The following is an 18929-nucleotide window of genomic DNA, read 5'->3' as shown; positions in this document are numbered from 1 at the left end:
TGCCAGTTTCGGTGAAAAATAAATGGTGCTTAAAATCTGCTCATCAGGCAGATATGCAGTAAAATAAAACTAAAATGAATAAAAATAATAAGACAATTTAAGTTGCTCAAACCAAAAGCCTACAAACCAGTAGTAGCTCTATGACAAACCAAGATGCTCGTAGTCAAGTCAATCGGTGGCGGGAGGAGCAAATGTGAGCGCGTGTGTAGTACGTGTTTGTAGAAGTCGGTAAGTGAAATGACATCAGGCCGCAATGCCTCCAAGAAGAGTGCTTCATCAAGTGACTCAGCATCTGCTAATTGGATCATTGAGGTGAAAAAGTGCCTCTTGAGAAACCTCGACACCCAAGCAAAGCCGGACCTGTTGAAGTCCTACACTGAGCAGAAACGGTGAGCTGCGTACTGCCCCTACTTGTGTGGACGCGATGCTTAGTAAGCTTCGTAAACACTGGAGTAATTGCCTTTTATTATGCATATTCTCACCTTTCCCACATTCCCGCTTACAGTCAGCTGGAAGAATTGCTGTCAAGAGCAGTCAAGCTAGGTGAAAGCAACTCTGTTTTGGTCGTTGGACCCAGAGGTTGTGGAAAGACATCGGTATTTTGCACCTTCTCTTATTTTGTTGTTTTATCTTTACCTTACACAAAAACTTTGTCTGACACAAAATTTCTTTACGCGATTGCACCATGCGTGATATTTCTTCCTGCTTAGTTTCAGTTCTCACTGATGTGAAGTATTTTGTTTGCCTTGAGATGATTTCGCTGAAAAATGTTTTTGTGGTTTCTGTATTATTTTTTTTTGTGCAGCTGATTCTAGCTGTTTTAGACAGCGTGTCTCAGCATAAGGACATCACTTCAGACTTTCTTCTTGTGAAGCTTAATGGTAAGTGACTGCATGGTTTATCGTTTCCAAACACAAGGAATGGAAACAACAGTCCGACTATTCCAAATGCCACTAATTCACATTCCTGCACATCTTTCGCAGGCTTAATTCACACAGATGACAGGATTGCACTGAAAGATATTACACGTCAACTGCAGTTGGAAAACGTTGTTGGTGATAGAGTGTTTGTAAGCTTTCTTTTTAAACTTCCGTTTTGTTTCTTTTTGTGAGAGATTATCTGTTTATGACCTTTAAAAGCAATTTTTTTTCTTTTCGTTGCATTATCTTTCAGGGAAGCTTTTCTGAGAACCTTACATTTCTATTAGAATGCTTGAAATCAGGTATGGAATACAAGAATTTCTTTTCTGTATTAATTGTATCAAGAGAAGTTATGTTTCAGCTAGTTTGTTTGAATTGTCGATAGGCACATCGAATTGATGTTTCAAGCTGATTGGTTCTAAGAAACTGAACTTAAGGATGCTTGGTCTTCACAAGCTGTCTCTTTGCTGTTATGATTTTCCTGCAAAAAATATTTCAGTGTCTGGTGATTATGCTCTCACCAACTGTTAATGCCAGGAATTTAGAGAACTTCTAAGGCAATTTTTAAACCTCAAGGGTATTAGGTAGTATACTGCTTGCATATGCCGCAAGAAGTAATTATTTATAACTGTTTCTGCTTACTTTGGGTTACCATACTAGATTGCACAGGCTTTCAGTCTGATTTCTGGAACTATGCCAATTGTTGCAACAAGCTTTTTGCTTTTTTCTATTTTAGGTGGCCAGCAAAGTAAAACAATTGTCTTTGTTGTTGACGAGTTTGACTTGTTTTGCTACCACAAGAACCAAACACTTCTGTACAATTTGTTTGATGTTGCTCAGTCAGCGCAGGCACCTATTCTGGTTATTGGCGTCACATGTCGACTTGTAAGTAACCTTCATTCGTTTTTTCATTTTAATCAAAACTAAGATAAGATACAAATCAAAAGCTGTAGTTGAAAAGTGGCTGGTAAGGGACCCTTATTTGAACCTTGTTTAACAGAATGCTCAGGGCCTTTTTATTTCGTTATGCCATTTGGAATAGATTGTCTAAGGTGTGTACTTTCTGAATTTGGGAGGGGGGGTGGCGGTAAAAATGAATGCCAGTGTTTTAGTTGGAAATAGGGCAGAAAGATAGCTTTTCTTGATATTGTTCAACAGTTCAGTATTTCTTACAATGGAGAGATTTAGCCATGAGCAGTCATTTTGTGGTATCAACTACTCTCAGTACACAAACAAGCTGTAACAGCTATGTTGCGCCAATTCCTTCCCACTTTTTTTTTCCAATAATTTTGCTTGTTTTCATTACAATCTGCCTTTAGTGCATTTCTGCGCCCGTCCGGGACCTTTTGGAGTGCTGAAAAACACATGTACTCTGATTGCTGAAATATCCTTTCACTGTTGGTTCAGATTTTGTAGATGACCAACTGGCATTATTGATGAAAGTGCCCTTTTTCACAAGGCCTTAGTACTGTGCTTAGCAATTTTGTGTTCTCATCCTCCTTCATTTAGAATTACAATGTCTTCAATTGCTAGTGCCTAATACATGCAGTAATGCCAGGTAGTGTTTTGGCGGGTTCTATTTTAGTGGAAATTGTTTGACTTTATCCTTAAGTAAAGTTTTATCTTGAGTAACAAAGACTAAAGTGAGGTTAAGCAGGGGTGACATTCATAGGCACCTGCAGAACCCGTTTTCATGTGGGCTTAGAGTAGCAGCTGGTTTTTGAATGATGCTTCATTTTTGTCTGTTCGTAGTAAAAAAAAAAAATTGCAGTCATGTCTGCAATTGCTGAGCAAGAATACTGCAGGAATGTGTGTGCCTTTCCTCTCCTCATAACTTTCTCCTAGCTGGCATTACTGCATGTATTAGGTGCTAGCAATTGAAGACATTGTAATTCTAAATGAAGGAGGATGAGAAGACAAAATTACTAAGCACTGTACTAAGGCCTTGTGAGCATATTGTCAGGAGTGCATGATTTGCATGATATCTACCGTGCCTTTCCTCTCATAACCTCTCCATCTGTGTAGCTCTTAAGTGTACACAACACTAAGCCAAACTAAGCTCAAGTTTTGTCTCTTATTTTTGTCTCATAACATTCACAAATTAAAACTGATTTTTCCAGGTGGACACAGACAATGAGGCCCTAGAACATAGATATTGAATGCGTCTCTGCAATAAAATGCTTTGGGAAGGCAGTTTTCTGGCAAAAACCAAGTTTAACACAATTTCTATAAAACGTATTGTGCACAAATTGTCAAAAATTGAGCTTTACACAGAAAAGAAGTGCCCTAATTGCACACCATCATTATCGAGTGGGTTTCTTGCAACTGTCCACATTGCCAGTACTGCTGCAGTAAATAAACCTATCATTACTCAACCCAAATCTCATGTGGCATAAGTGCCCTCACTTGTAGCCTATTAAAACGTGGCTTATTATCCTACATAACCTGCTGTTATTTTTATTCACTGTTTACACACATCTTTCTCTTTTTCCAAGCCATATTTGTTTTCTTTTTAGGCTAAACGTGGAGCATCACACTTTACACACAGACTCGTGTGTTCAGTCTTTACATTATATTGCTGCTGTGTTATAAGCGTATAGCATTCTATACTTGCTCATGCCTTCCAATGCTTTGTGTTACTGGGCTAATTTTTTTAGGATAGTGCTATCATAAAGACTGTTATGGTAGCATGATGCCAAATATAAATGTCATGACACAGGAGGAGATGCACATACTGTTAGCACACTATAGATGAGGTTATTGTAACTTAATTTATAAAATCAACTGCTCTAGAGTGCTATTACTGCTCAACTCTTGATGGCATTGAGTTAACTCTGTGTGTTTAAACTTCCAGGATGCCATTGAGCTGCTCGAGAAAAGGGTGAAGTCTCGCTTCTCACATCGCCAGATGCATTTGTTTCCCAACTTCAGCTTTGAGGAATACCTTGACATCATGGTCGATCATCTGTCCCTGCCTGCTAGCTTTTCCAATAAGAAGCTGAGAGAAGAATGGAACCTCTCAGTCAAGGTGTGATCAGTGAACCTTTCTGAGGTCATGTTCACTGCATGGTCGTACTGCTTCCAAAAAATCAAAAATTAAGAGGGCAAAGACATATTATTTTATAGAAACACTTCCTAAATTTCTAAAAAATTCTCCCCAAAAACTCTGGCATTATATAAACCCTAAAAAATAAGGTGAAACACAGGCATCGCCGGAGGATAACAGAAATGCAGCAACTACTCTGAATAACTACTTCTGCTCCATCTTCACAATGGATAACGGAGAGCTACCAGGAATGAACTCTAGCGCAGGCATGACAAGTGAACCACTGACGATAACTGAACCAGGAGTGTTCAGCCTCTTACTAAATCTGGACACTAAGAAAGCACCAGGGCTTGATAATATCTCTAACATATTGCTACATAGATATGCCAAGTGGATGGCTAAATTCCTAGTACTACTTTTTAACAAATCATTCACTTGCACCTTCCCTAGGGATTGGGAAACCGCCAAGATAACACCAATACACAAATCAGGAAATAAATTTGACCCTTCGAACTTCAGACCTATATCACTAACGAGCACAGTATGCAAGTTATTGGAACATATTGTTTTAAAACACAAACGGTTATCTTCAAGTAAATGGCATTTTAACCCCGTGTCAGCACGGCTTTCGTAAGGGCCTTTCTACTATTACTGAACTAATTGAATTAACACATGACATATCCACGAGCATTGATAACCAGAAACAAATTGACCTCATATTTTTAGACTTCTCGAAAGCATTCGATCGCGTCTCGCATACTAAACTTATTGCAAAATTTCAACTTATTTTAGGAACTGGCCATATTCTAAACTGGATTAAGGACTATCTTAGTAATCGCATGCAATTTGTTGAAATTAACGATGAGAAATCAGCGACAACTAAAGTTACATGGGGGGTATCCCAGGGAAGTGTCCTAGCGCCAGTACTGTTCCTAATATTTATAAATGACTTACCAGCTTGTGTTTAACAGAATATTAAACTTTTCACAGATGACTATGTCCATTACAAGGAAATTAGCTCTCTTGATGACCATATAGTTATAAATAACGCCTTAACAACAGTGTCCCAGTGGTGTCGGGACTGGCAGATGGACGTCAATTTAAATAAATCTGTTCTATCTATAACTAGGAAAAAACACACATCAGCTTTTCAGTACACGCTTAATAATAATCATCTTGCATCTGTCCTTGAGCATAAGTACCCTGGTGTGACACTAACCTCTGATTTCAGATGGGATTCGCACGTTAACATCATCACGTATAATGCACTAAAACAAGTCTTCTTCATTAACAGACGCCTTAAACTAGCACCCTCTGTAACAAAATTACTAGCATATAAATCTATTGTCGGACAAAGTCCAGAGTACGCCAATGTTTGGTTTATTTGGTGGAATGCCCTTACTCAGCATGTCTTGTACGGGAATGACAAAAATATCTATCTTCCCAATCTACTGTGTGCGAGAAGATCTTGTCTTTTGCTGCACTTGTGCCTTATGGTCAAAATGAAATTTCTATTTTTGTTATTTATGACCCAGTTCATTTCTGTGTAACATCCTAATTGACAAACAACTGTGAAAATGTCATAATTTGTAGCACACTCGTTTTAATACAAAAGCGACAGGTGTCACCAGCTTTTGCTCAGAATGCTGTGTCAGCAGAAGTACTAATTATAGCGTACTGTTGGAATTATTCCATGTTTACAGGATAAATGGTCTACTTATGGCATTGAAATACAGTCTTCTGCATTCCCAATTTCATCAAAGGTAATTTCTTGTGCAGGCCTTTGCCCTAGAGGGTGCTGTGAGGACAGCAATGCAAAGACTGTACTCAACGAACAAGGATATTCGGGCCATGCAGTACTTGCTGGTATGGACTGATTTTGTTCCATACATTGTCCTTCTTCAGCCCTCTCTTTGTCTCTCTATCTCTTTTGTCCCTCACTCTTATTTTCAAGTTTCCAAACCCTGCCAATGTGATCACACTTGGCAAAAAATCCTCTCTTGAAATGCTCCATCCAACATCTGGGTTTGACACTTGTGAACCTGTTAATGGCAGATCAAAAAAATGTACTTGCGCTAAATATTTGCCTTGATGATGATGTCTTTTAATAGCTCAAGGGCAGCTTAAATTTGCCCAAAGAGTGCCATGGCACAAGATGATGTTGGTCTACACAAGGCAAGGTCAAAGACCCATTTTTAAAGCATTTAACCCTAGAGGAACCAAGCACAAGACCAGAGGAAAGCTTGTACCCATTGGAAACTGGTGGGTGCCCGGCGGCACCCACCTCCCGCATGTGAGGCAGATGCTGAGACCACTTGGCAACCACAGCGGTCCTATGACTGAAACATTTCCTGCATGTATATGCCATGCTTTGATTATATAACTTGCAAACTGGAATCTGTTTCACACTTTGCACTTGCAGTGACAATGTTTTGAGTGCTTGGATATGTTGTGTGCAAAATAACAATTTATACATACATTTGAATCTGAGCTGCACTTATTCTCAATGCAGGGGCTGAATGCCTGAATCGAACCAAAATTTGAAACATTAGAATTAATTTTTTTCTTGCAGCTTGGTTTGAGAATGGAAGAGTGAAAAAATGTGATAGCAAAGTTGCATATTTTACGTCCTGCGATGAAAGGTACACGAAAAGACTGTCTGTACATAAAAACTCACATTGAATGGCTGAAAGTGCCTTACATCCTTTCTTCTGGGGAAATGTTCTGTGTAGTTTAGCTTATAGGCAGAAAGTTCCTGAGACAGCTCATGTTGGCACTGTTTAGCAATAACTATGAAGCGCATGAATGAGGCTCTCTGTTATATTTGTTGCCTCAGCTGCCTCCTGTGATGCGCCTTTGCCAAGAAAATCCAAGGCTGGATGCTGTCCACCTCCTTGAGTCTCAGAGACAACAGCTTGAAGACTCCAATGTGGCCCTCTTGAAAGGTGTGGCGGTTTGCTTGAAGGCTTTTTTGCTGGAACTCAAGTTAAAAGTTTTGTTAACGACTTTGTGATGTGTCAGTCACAACTGCCGGATAATTGGTTGTGGTAAAATTTTATTTCATCGGCCCCAAGGGTCTCTTGGTGAGATTATAGTGGCGGGGATCAGACCCCATCAGGTGGCCATGAGTCTTTGAGGATTATGTTATACAAAAAGAGATTATGTGTCTATGGCTGTTTGGGACAGTATGTGGAAGGCACGAACACTCAAGCATTTCAGTGCCCCTGTTAATATGACTGAGTCTATCACAAGACATCGTGTTATGACAAGGTTTCCTGGTTGAACATGCCATTTCACTGCAACATTTTATGTCGCTCATGAAGAGGGCAGGAAAATTGTTTTTTGCATAAGACGCTGTACTGGAGCACAACCAGACTTGCCATTTGTAGTCTGGCAGAAGTTTTAGCAGTAAAGCTGACAAACTTCTCTTGTTTCATTTTTTGCTACATGTGCTACTACTATTATCAATTCACCTTTCTCACATGGTATTTTATTGAAGTGACGTGGATTGATTCACCCATCCTAATGGCCAAGGTGAGAAAATTGGTGTCAGTGATGTTGGGAAATTGGAACGTGAAGTGATATTCCAGCAATTGATTCCTTTTTTTTGCTTTTTACTTATTTATTGCTTATAAAATTCTTTTGGGTCATATCAGTTTGACATTTATGAACAACATTTCCTAGGATTGTCCATGCTGGAGTTGTCTCTTGTCATTGCAATGGTGCACCTGACAAAAATATACGACGGGGAGCCATTCAACTTTGAGATGGTGTACAAAGGTGAGAAAAGCCTTGGTCTCTTACAAGCGCAAGACTATTGCAACTTAGTCTATTTCGAAATGGTTCCAAGGATTGATGAGGCGGACACCAGCATTGGCAGTTCGAGACACTTGTGCTTAAGGACGAGCTATGCATCTAATGTTTACTGTCTCTATGCTTAATGCCAGAAGCAGCTACTTGTTGCTTTCCTCTATATGTGTTGCTGTTGTCCGGCTTTGCCAAAACTTTTATTTATCAACTGGGCTACTCACTTGCATAGTGACAAGTTCAGTGTGTGTCATTTTGAAACTAAAAGCGATTAAAACAACAAGGTACACTGCTGTTTGGGGAGAAAAAAAAAACTATTATTCTCATCATGTTACGGAATATTTATTTTTTTGGAGGAGAACTGTGTGTATTTGTTGGACAAGCAAATAAGGAAAAAAAAAACAGAAAACGAGGGTGTAAAAGCATCGTAGTATGGGAGCAGCCATGTTGCCAAAAGATGAGTGCACTCCTGCCATGGCCACGGCCATTTTGGTCTGGGGACTTTTGCAACAGATGATGACTTGTTGTACCAGTGAGAATGACAACAAATTTGATTGTTTTAATTGCCCATGCAGAGTTCACAAAGTTTGCCACTGGGAAGTCATCACTGGAAACAAGCAAGCCAGTAGTGATGAAGGTACTGTGATGCTTTGTGAAGCCTTACCTCTCCTTTTCCATCTGTTGTTTAAATTAATGGTTATACTTGTGTACTTACAGTCACTATATTAGTCAGTGACAGTAAAAGGCTATGTTATGAAATGCCACAAGCTCTTCCCTTTGCCCATGTACAGCTTTAATAAAATATAAAGAGCCCAAGGGGTTTCCTTCTGGGCCATGCTATGTGGGTCATTAGGCACTGCCCAGCATTCAAAAGCTCTCTCTTTAAAGCGAGAACCCCTGCCTTCACCCCTACAAAAGTTCGGACTTCCCACTGATGTTACAAGAGCCCCTACATGGCCTAAAAGCAAGCCCCTCAGGCTCTTTACTTTTAACAAAGGCTCTACCTTCAACCTTTTGGAGGGTGGAAGGTTTCGCTGGTTGCATCAGTTTCTTGCTCAGTTGTCTGTGGCCATTTGAGTTCAAGGCATGGCATTAATCAAATCGATGTCGAAAATACCACCTTGAGAACTTTAGCTGCATGTACCATCGATGGTCTTTGATGGCTCAACCAGAAAAAAAAACAAACTGGCACACTCACAACAACTCTCTGTCAGCATTGCAATTGAAGTCTGCATTTGTAAGTTTCAGCGAGCCACTGGCTAACAGTGGCTCTTAGCTGTGGTCATTTATTTCCATGTGATTAAGGGGTAGCAGCGGCGAAAGACCCAAATGCTTAAAGCTTGCCACTAGGTACTTGGACAGTGGCACATAGTGTGAGCTGAAACGAGGGCCCACCCTGAATATTAAAACTCTGAGAAAGCATCATTTCAGGAAGCCACTGCCTCCCATGCTTACATTACAGGTCCCTAGGCGGTGGAAATTAATCCAGAGCCGTATGGCATCCTTCATAGCCTATGTGCAGCTTCGAGATATTAAAACCCCACTTACTACATACCTGTTACAGCTACCACCACCACATTTCTGCGTGACACAGCCACCAAATGTGGCACATTTTCACTGTGCGCGGTGCAATTGGCTGTTTAGAAGCTCGAGGCGGTGACCGAATGAATATTCATTTTGGCCTAAGCTGCCAAAATTTCAGGCTCGGCAGACTGCAATGTAATGTTAAGGGGCCTCATGCCTTTTCTGACCTTCCAGGCATTTCAGCAGCTGGAGGCACTGGAGTTTGTGCAGCCCGTGTCTCGGAGCCTGGCAAACGTGCAGTACGAGTTCCGGCTCATGCAGCTGCTGGTTGACCCATCACAGGTGCACGAGGTGGTACACAAGTCATCGTCCTTGCCAACCGAGCTGGCTCACTGGGCAGTGTCCGTCGTCGGCAGCTAGCGGGTGTCGGCTTTCCCCGCTTTCCCCACATGCCATGTATCTGACTGCTTTTCTGGTATCCTCTACGCAACACTTCTACAGCTTCACTTACTTCTGGTAGCAGCAAGCTTTAGCTGCACTTCTGATCTGGAAGCAAGAATAATAAGTGGTGTTGAATTTCTTTATTTTCTTTTACCGGGAAGATGGTATTTTGATTTAAATGGGAAAAAATGGAAAAATGGGTCCAAGCATTACATCCCCGAGAAACCGAGTACTAAGCTTGTACATGTTAGAAAATATGTGGTCACCCAGCAGCACTGGGGATTGAACCCTGCACCTCCTGCATACGGGGTTGATGCTAAAACCTCTAGTTCACCACTGCAGTACTTTGCAGAGCGGGTCCTTCTCAGGAGTGAGAAATGCTTTTAGCTTACTCTTTTATGGTTCAAAATCAAGTTTAACAGTAAATCAAAACCAGAGAAAGAATAGGCCTAAGCATTGAAGTGCTGGTCACTCGAAAACCATTTGTAATTTCTGAAGAAGAGCTGCCTCTACATGATGACATTACTTAGCAATAATTTTGTCTCTGGTATCAGTGATAATTAGTCTGTCATGCAAAAAAGGCAGCAGCTATGTCTTGTTGGAGCACAATACTAATTAAGGAGTTAACTATTGTGCCAGAAGTCATTCATTGCTATGTTGAGCATTTGTGTTAACTGACTCTGTAGTCCTGTAGACTTCACCGCTTCCCAATATTCGGAAACTTAGTTACCAGCAGAGCTGCTAGTGTTGGGAAACAGTACTTTGGCAGACTGCTTTAAAATTCACAGTGCACTGGCCTACTGCACCCAGAGAAGCTGGTGCACAGTTTATTTTGTGCTGCATTCCAAATAAATCACTAAATGCAAAGAAAGTGAAAAATTAGAAAGTGAAAATCAAGGTGCTGGGAAGGGCGCCACAACGGAACTTGGCGGAAGCAATCATCACCTGCCACTTGTATCTATTTGCACCCAGTCGGAATGCATTTACCACGTCAGTATGGCTGTCATAAGGCCCCTCCGCTTTTGCTGAAATGGCGCTTATAACAAAGTTTTGCTGGCATTCTAGTGGCTTAGCTACGCCGATGTCTTTCCTTTGAAATTTTCAGGCTATTTCATTACTGAGAGCTGGCATGAAATGTTTGCGGTCAGGTGTACCGTGTGACACTGCAGAAGGATGCTTAGACACCTAGGCCTGGAACCATTTTTGTGCTCCTGTTAGAACTCTGGCAGCTACTTTCCTTCATACCTCTAATCATTGCAATGTGTCAAGCTATGCTGTGTCTGCCTCCAACTCTTGGAACCTTCTCCACAGCACAGCTTTAAAGGTGCATGGAACCTTCTCCACAGCACAGCTTTAAAGGTGCACTAAAGAGGATTCTGAGCTCGTCTTTTTACCACAGGAACTGAATTTATGCGCTCCAAGCATTCTTAGAAACCTTGAATTATTGTCCTGTGCGGTAGATTTCCTTTCCCTATTTAATCGAAATAGAAGTCCTGGCTCCCGCCTTTTTTTTTTTTTTTAACTCACCTCGGAAAGTAGGAGGAGTCAACCATTGGCGTGGCGGCTTCGCTTTCGCTTTTATTTTGCTTTTAGGTTTCTGTGAATAAATAGTTTCAGTTGCTGACAACAGAGACGCAAATTAGGTTCACGGAAATAAAAATACGCGTGGACTCTGATTTACTTATATCTCCGCCGCTGGCAGAGCGGCAAGCTGCCACGCGACTGGCTGTGTTGATTGACTCCTCTTACTTTCAGAGGTCGGTTAAAAAAAAAAAAGGCAGGAGCCAGGGCATTTAATTTGATTCAATAGGGAAATGGGCTGCACAGGACAATAATTCGAAGTTTCTAAGAACGCTTGGAACGTGTAAGTCGAATTCCTGCGGTAAAAAGGCGAGCTCAGAATCCTCTTTAGTGCACCTATAATGGCCCAGTGGCTGGTAGGTTACTTTCATTACAATCTATTTTGAAAAACTGTGCAGCACAATTTTTAAGTATTTCATGCTGCTTGGTAATGGCTACCAAGCTGCTTTTGGTTCTTGTGTGAGAGTTCACTATTGGGTCTGATTTGTTTGGATGTGATATCCTATGTATATAAAATCTTTTTTATGTCACCAGCAGCGCTGTCTTCTTGATATCAGTTATGTAGTGAAGATTTAGTGGTAATGTTTTCAGAGGAATTATTTCCTAACTCTACCAATGTTTTCAGAATGCACTGCGTCACAACTTTGCACTAGACTACAGGTAAGTATTAGTACAAACTGTCTATGTACTTGAGTCGAGAATTTGCCATAGCAATGTTGCAGAATCGCGTGCTTCCTCCCAGTGTGTCTGGTTGCCACTAGATCACACCTGAGGTAACTGTGCTGCAACCTGAGGGCCCATTACACAGTTGTAGTGTGCTCAAGTATGACCTGCCAGGAAGTGGCAGCCTGCAGTTTTTCAAGTGCGAGTAATCATCACAAGAACTCTGTAGCAGAAAATCATGCATTAGAGCTGCATATAGGTTTGAAAATTATGTTACGTATAACTTAGCTAAGCTATCTTTACTTGTGGAGTTCTGGGGCCTACTAAGCCATGCTCTGCAAAAAACGTGCTTGTTCTTTACAATCATATGTGCCAGTGTTTTTCTTTGCAAAATGATAGAAAAGAACCACCAATGTTGCAAGAGTTCTTGAGCTTGAAAATGACCATTTCTCACAATGTTATCAAAGCATAACAGACTTCAAATTGCTTGTATCCTGATATGTGTGTTTAATATTTATTACTTTGTCACATCTCCTTTTCTTTTAATCGAAGCTTCAGTCTGTCGCCTTGCTGTTCACTGGTACAAGACTCCACTCATCAGCTGCAGCAGTAACCAGAAGATAGGCCTTGGGGACCATTCATGCCTTCTATGCGCATCCTGTGTACAATCCTCGTCTGTGCTCTACTGTTTCACACCTGCCTTACTTTTCATCCCTTTGTTCTAGTAGCACGTGGATAGCACTTTCTCAAAACCGAATCGAATGCGGATGTGTAGCTTTCCTACCGAATTAAGTACAAATAGCATAGGTAGACTGAAGCGAATACAAATAGAATATTTTCACTAATATTCAGTATACAACTTGTACGAATATTCATACAAAATTAATAATCATGCAACACTGCTAAGTGCTAGCAGTGATGCTGCAGTACTGCACTATAACTAATGGAGTTGAGAGTTATAGCTGTCAAGACTCAACACTGATCTCTGCAAGGGAATACGTAACACTAAGTCGGTATGTTAACTCTTTTACCATCGTGTTGTACATATGAGACATTTACCTTTTGCTGCTGGTGATCATAGCGTATTAACTAGCACCGCATATCGGTAGATGAGAGCAGCAAGAGCTATGTATGAGTCATGGATTCCAAGATCAGCCATTAAGGCAGGGTTTGCTAAACCTGCCCGAGCCCTGCTGCATCGCCCGGTATATTAACTCTGTTACCATCGTGTTGTACATATGAGACATTTACCTTTTGCTGCTGGTGATCACAGCGTAGTAACTAGCACCGCATATCGGTAGATGAGAGCAGCAAGAGCTATGTATGAGTCATGGATTCCAAGATCAGGCATTAAGGCAGGGTTTGCTAAACCTGCCCGAGCCCTGCTGCATCGCCCAACCTTGGGGACCATATACGAGCATTATGAACGACACTGCATGAATGGACCACGTCATGGTGCTGAACCATCTTTCCCACACAGGCTGATTGCTGCAGCATGTTGTGCGGCATCAGAGTGGGCCTTGCTTTTGGCAGTCATAGAAGAAAACTAAGCCAAGTGTTACTCGAACAAAAACTTGAGAATGTAACTGATCAGTTTCGCATCATTTTGAAATGTGGTATTCAATTCATCCAGCAAATAGAATACGAGGATATTCAATTCACTATTCTAAAGCTTCGAATATTTGCATTGCACATTCCTAATTTATTCCCCCTTGGTGCGGTGTGGCCACCTGGATACGAGTCTGGTTAATTTCCCCACCTTTCCCTCTTCTGTTCTCTTTGATCTGCCTACTTTCCAGCAATACATTTTTTAGCATGTAGCTGCATCCATACTAGAAGTTGTGTACAGGTGCAAGTTGTAGTTTTCTGGTTTTACAGCTGTTAGCACGTTTCTGATATATGTGGTGGCGTCATTGGCGCTGCAACATGACATCGTGCCACACTGATTGGCAAAAATGGGAGTGATGTCGCGCATGACGTCACGATGACAGTGCACTATGCTGATTGACCACAGTGTGAACCACTGATTGGTCTGAATGCAGCAACTACTCTCATGACATCATGAGATCCCCCCATCTTGTAATTTCTGCGTCAGGGGCAGGAAACTCCAGTTAGTTTCGGTTTCATATACTTCAGCGCACCTGGTGACTGGAGAACAGATTTTTGAAACCGATAACTCCCGCACCACTCTGCGCAAGAAGCTGCAGCGGTGGCCGAATGGTCTGAGGCACCAGGAAATGAAGCTGCTCTGTTTTAGCTGGCGATGGTTCGAATCCTGCTTGGAGATGGCATACCATTGCTATGATAATGGCAGGATGCTCCAGTTGGCTTTTCTTAAGGCACTATAGAGGGAATTGGCGCTGACGTCTGGACTGGCTGGCCAGTGATTTATATAGGGAGTTTCTTACGCCTGGCTGCATCTGTCGCTCTGAATGCACGCCTTGTATGTATATGGATTAATACGGCTAGATGGAGTAGCACGCGCACACATGGTCAATTATCCAACACCCTCTGCAAAAGGCAGAGGCATTTCACACCACCCTAGCTGTTGCTGAAATTTGCATTAACACTAAAGAAAATGCCCAGTCAGCTTTTTGCCAAAATTTTCACATGAACCGACATTCACAGAGTAAATTTTTAGTATAAGCTTAGGACCCTTTTTTTTTCAAGTGAAACCAAATTCCAACCAATTCTTGTACCCCAAGCAGATACTTGGAAAATCTGGTTAAACCTAATTTCTACCTGAAAATGTACCTTCTAGAGATGTATGTTTACCAGTGCACAGAACTGAAGACATCGCACAAAACTTTTTGGATATGTTTTGCTTATTCCAGAGGTGTGTTTTTGATTAACCGGTGATCGTAAACTATTTTAACACCTGGTTCTGATGATGCCATCTAATTTGTGGATAAGCTTGAAAAGTATGCTTTAGAACTGAGATGCCGAACCATGGCTACTGAGCTGACTCTTATTGGGAGTATTATATCGAGCATTACCCACGTTAACGACGTCCTGCTCCAAGGTTTCTGCGCGTTTAGAACGACCAGTGTGATGTTCAACGAACGTTTTCGCAGTGTCCAAAGATAGGCGAGTCTTGCACGGACATTGGAGTGCTGAATAAGAGATTGGTAATGTATACGATGAAATAACTGTGGTACAAGGTGAAACAAGAAATCTAAATTGGTAAACAGTTTCTTAATGCAACCTGCCATTTCCATGCAGTTTTTGAAATCAGCAAAAAGTGACCTGAAAAAGCCGCCAGATTTTTACCCCTTGAATTCCGGAAACAATTAAACCCGGAAATGAACGGCCCTATATATACATGGTCTCTATCCTGTAAAGTTCGCTATCGTTACACGTTACGTGCCAACCCAAATTTGAGCATTGATGCAATAGCACTTGTCTCTAGAGACAAGTACTATGTGCTATCTGCTGAATGCTGCCTTAATCCTTCACTCGTTGCACAAGCAAAAGCTGATTGTGCTGAGTGTTCGGAACTGAGCTGGCAATTTATTATGAATTTTTAAAACCGCGCTTTTTAAAACTCGCGGGCCGATTGGTGCACTCGTAGTGACCGATTTTGAAACTAAAATCGTGAAAATAGACGGCACTAGTTCAATGACGTAGGCAGGCCACCACACTTACTGGAGCCACGGCAGCCACGTCATGGGCACACTTCCGGTAGCCGCGAAAGTCGTCTGCTCATTACGCTGCGCGAGCAACAAGAGCGAGCCAGGTCATTCTCTTCGCGCATATGGTTCAATTTACCTCCGCCGCCTCTTTCTGTCTGGAGATCCGGAGCCACTCGCAGTGTCTTATTCGTCCGCAATCCAGGAAGGCGAAGAGAGACCGGAGACGCTGCCGACGACGCTGCTGAGGAGCTGTGAGCGACAACTGGAAGTCACAAACCGAACATCAGCGGATGACGTATTCATGGGTGGAGCCCAGTCCCGTAGCTGTTTTCTTTTTTTTTTTCTGGTTCCCATGTGTAAGAGATGAGTGGGAGAGGAGGAGCGTAATTTTAATCGTCTATACCTTCGTTGTTATTTATTCTAGCTCAAAAGTTCTTGCGCTGGGGTGACTAGTGATGGAATGTCCATCTCTGGTCTGCTTTACGTAGCCTAAATTAATTTACTGCATAGTCCTTTTAACTACGATGTTTCTCTAAAAGCTGTATAGCTCTACTTTGTAGCCGTACGGCTGGTGCTTGAGTGGATGCCAATGAGTAATTACTCCCTATTACAAATCTACTCCACCTTGAGTGACTTCCCTAAACATTTAATCGACACTATTCAGGCAGACCTTGTAGAGCAACATTTGAACTGCAGTTTTGAACAGTGAATAATGCGTGACGCTCGCTTGGAAATTTACTACTTGGTCCTCCAGTCTCTTTGTAATCAAAAATATTGTATGACCAGCCACTTTCCTTTGCAAATAAGTATGAAACGTGTATGCCGGGAGATTTCGTTTGAATGCTTATGTGCATTTACAGACATGCTTACACAAATGCAATTTGTATGTGTGCCAACTTTGATCTGGCCACTCCATTTATGAATTTATAGTAGCTGAAATCGGGAAATGTTGATTACAGTTGCAAATCCCTCAGCCTGGCTTATATACAACAAACCACGAAACTGCATGTATTGCAGTTAATTTATGCATGGCCACAACAAAGAAGCAGTCAACAGAAGCCCCACGTTTGAAACTTGCGTTCAGACATTCGGCCAGGTATTCTATACCTGAACACGGCCACTGTTTGAAAGGCTTGTTTAAATGCTGAAGAATTAGGTAAACCACATGTGCATCTTGTGCATTGCATAGAGGACCTTGAGGGGATCTAGCAATTATGTAAGCATCGTGAAGACTGCCACCCAGAAGAAAGAGGTACAAGCTTTGGCATTTCACATCAGGTGACAAAAAGTAAACCATATGATGTCTGTGCCTGCTGAAGGAGTAAATGACAAAACGCAGACTTACTTAGATAAATTTTTTTTTATTGTAAATCTGCTCGGGCAAATAGACAAAGCATGCAAATTATTTTGGTCTTTGAACAGAGTAAACACAGTATGTAGCAACAACAAAAAAATAGAGGCAGGAGAGGAGAAACATATAGGAAGCAATGTACAACAGTGCAATGTGATGAATGAGCACATGTAAAATGAGTGAAATCTGTACACTGCAAAGTGGTATGCTCAAAGCGGCACCTGAATTATTTTCCTTCTCAAGACCACATACTTGAGAAGACATCCTGGTAGGCGGGATGAGAGACGCTCTGCTAGATTGACAACAATGGCAAACCACAGCAGTTTTCTTGACCGGCGGCAGGTGTGGCATTGTGCCTCACTTATAGATCACTACACCACCAGGCAAACCAAGGTTCAAGTGTGAAAAAGGCCATGGGCACAAGTCTTGCTTGGGCAGACTAAAAAGTTATGAAAACACTTGCTCCCAGCAGACTTTGAGGACCCAGGCAAAAACACTGCAACATTTCTCATGCACACGCTTGACGAAACTACAAGCAGAGCCGAAACCGGCACTGTTCGACATGTCAAGACAATTCTATTCGGTAAATAAGTCGCAATACGCTGGATTATATGCATCCCAAAGCAGCCTGCTCTAGGGTATAAGTCAAACTCTCTTCAACTTGCACACGATGAAGCTTCTGTTATACAACAGAGCAGTCGTAGGGAAGATTACCAGACACCAAAGTACTGCACATTTAAATTAATGTTCACAAGGAAATTTAATATGTACTTTAGCTGCTACAGAAGAATGATTTATGCTACACCTCCAATGCTAAACTTGGTACACAAGTTGTACAGCGTGGCCAGAATGAAACACTAACATACATGTGCCATACTTTTCTACTACGCGACGAGGTACTTCTTTAAAACTAGTTTATTAATGTGTATGTCAGTAAACCTTTCACCCAGAAACATGGACCAAGCCAGCTGTATACTGCGGCTGAAAGTACACAGGTAAAATATTTTGTTTTGTTCACAGGCACTGTTCACATTTCATTCTGGTCCAACTGTACAATACACAGAAAGTAGCTGCCATGCACTGTCTCCAACAAACTAGGTAGCAGGCCGATTTAGAACTCATTAAACAATCCGCCAAAATTGATCAAAACGGCATGTTGCTGCCACGCCTGTGGGAATTTGCAAAGCTAGGCTGTTTAGGCCTCGCTTTTGAGGCTGTTCTTACCGCAGTTATCAGGAAGAGGATGGGGGTAGGGCTGTATTGAAGTTACTGAAGAATTGGGTTCTCGTGCAGTTACTCTGGATGTCTGGAAATCCACAACACACATGCTTCCTTGCCTCGCTGCGTGCCTCACTTACTCTTCAGTGCAAAAAAGCCTCAAGTAAGCCATGCGACGAGCTGGGACAAGCGTGAAAAAAAAAATATGAGTAAAGCATGCTACTACCAACACAGAACGAAACCCACATGCTCTTACCTAGGATAATGCACCACTACAAGTTTCAATCACAAGACTTACAAAATTCTATGGTATTAAAAATAAAATTTTGCACCTCTAAAGCGCTGATTACAATGCAGTTCGCGAGTGTTACGAGTAATGCAAACTAATTTTTTCATGAAATATTTTTTTCTCAGTCTAGCTATTCACTCTCCTGTGTGCGCGAAAGCATTTGGGGTCTTCGCTTGCCACCCTAGAGCTCAATATTTTTTTCCTTTCTCTTTTTGCACGAGAATATGCAGCCAAACTGAAGCACAACTGTCAACGAAACACAAAAGGCACTTATCAGAACCTTGTTTTCACCTACAAGTGTTTGCCTTTTCGATTTCGCTCGCTTGAAATGCCTTTGCAATAATCCCATAAAGAAGAGCGGTGAAAAATAAAAACAGCCTTCTCCTTGCCTCCTGTGTAGCAACATGCACCTTGGGACACCACAAAATGGGTACACGGTGGAGAAAGAACATGACAT

General features: G+C 41.7%; 1 protein-coding gene across 2 annotated transcripts; it reads left to right on the top strand.

The window, feature by feature from the left end:
* Positions 1-145: 145 nt before the first annotated feature.
* Positions 146-9881, top strand: Orc4 (origin recognition complex subunit 4). 2 transcript variants are annotated; one of them, XM_077627300.1, is made up of 12 exons: positions 146-389; positions 506-596; positions 806-881; positions 984-1069; positions 1174-1222; positions 1657-1805; positions 3775-3948; positions 5746-5832; positions 6803-6911; positions 7651-7746; positions 8349-8410; positions 9532-9881. In XM_077627300.1, exons 1-12 carry the CDS (start codon positions 238-240, stop codon positions 9715-9717), a joined length of 1317 nt encoding a protein of 438 aa, XP_077483426.1. In that variant the 5' UTR covers positions 146-237; the 3' UTR covers positions 9718-9881. The 2 variants fall into 2 exon arrangements, with proteins under 2 accessions (XP_077483426.1, XP_077483427.1); XM_077627301.1 differs by lacking the exons at positions 984-1069; positions 1174-1222.
* The last annotated feature ends 9048 nt before the right edge of the window (positions 9882-18929 follow it).

This window comes from Amblyomma americanum, chromosome 6 (genome assembly GCF_052857255.1).
Source record: "Amblyomma americanum isolate KBUSLIRL-KWMA chromosome 6, ASM5285725v1, whole genome shotgun sequence".
NCBI classification, from domain to species: domain Eukaryota; kingdom Metazoa; phylum Arthropoda; class Arachnida; order Ixodida; family Ixodidae; genus Amblyomma; species Amblyomma americanum.
This window is presented reverse-complemented; position numbering and strand designations above follow the sequence as displayed.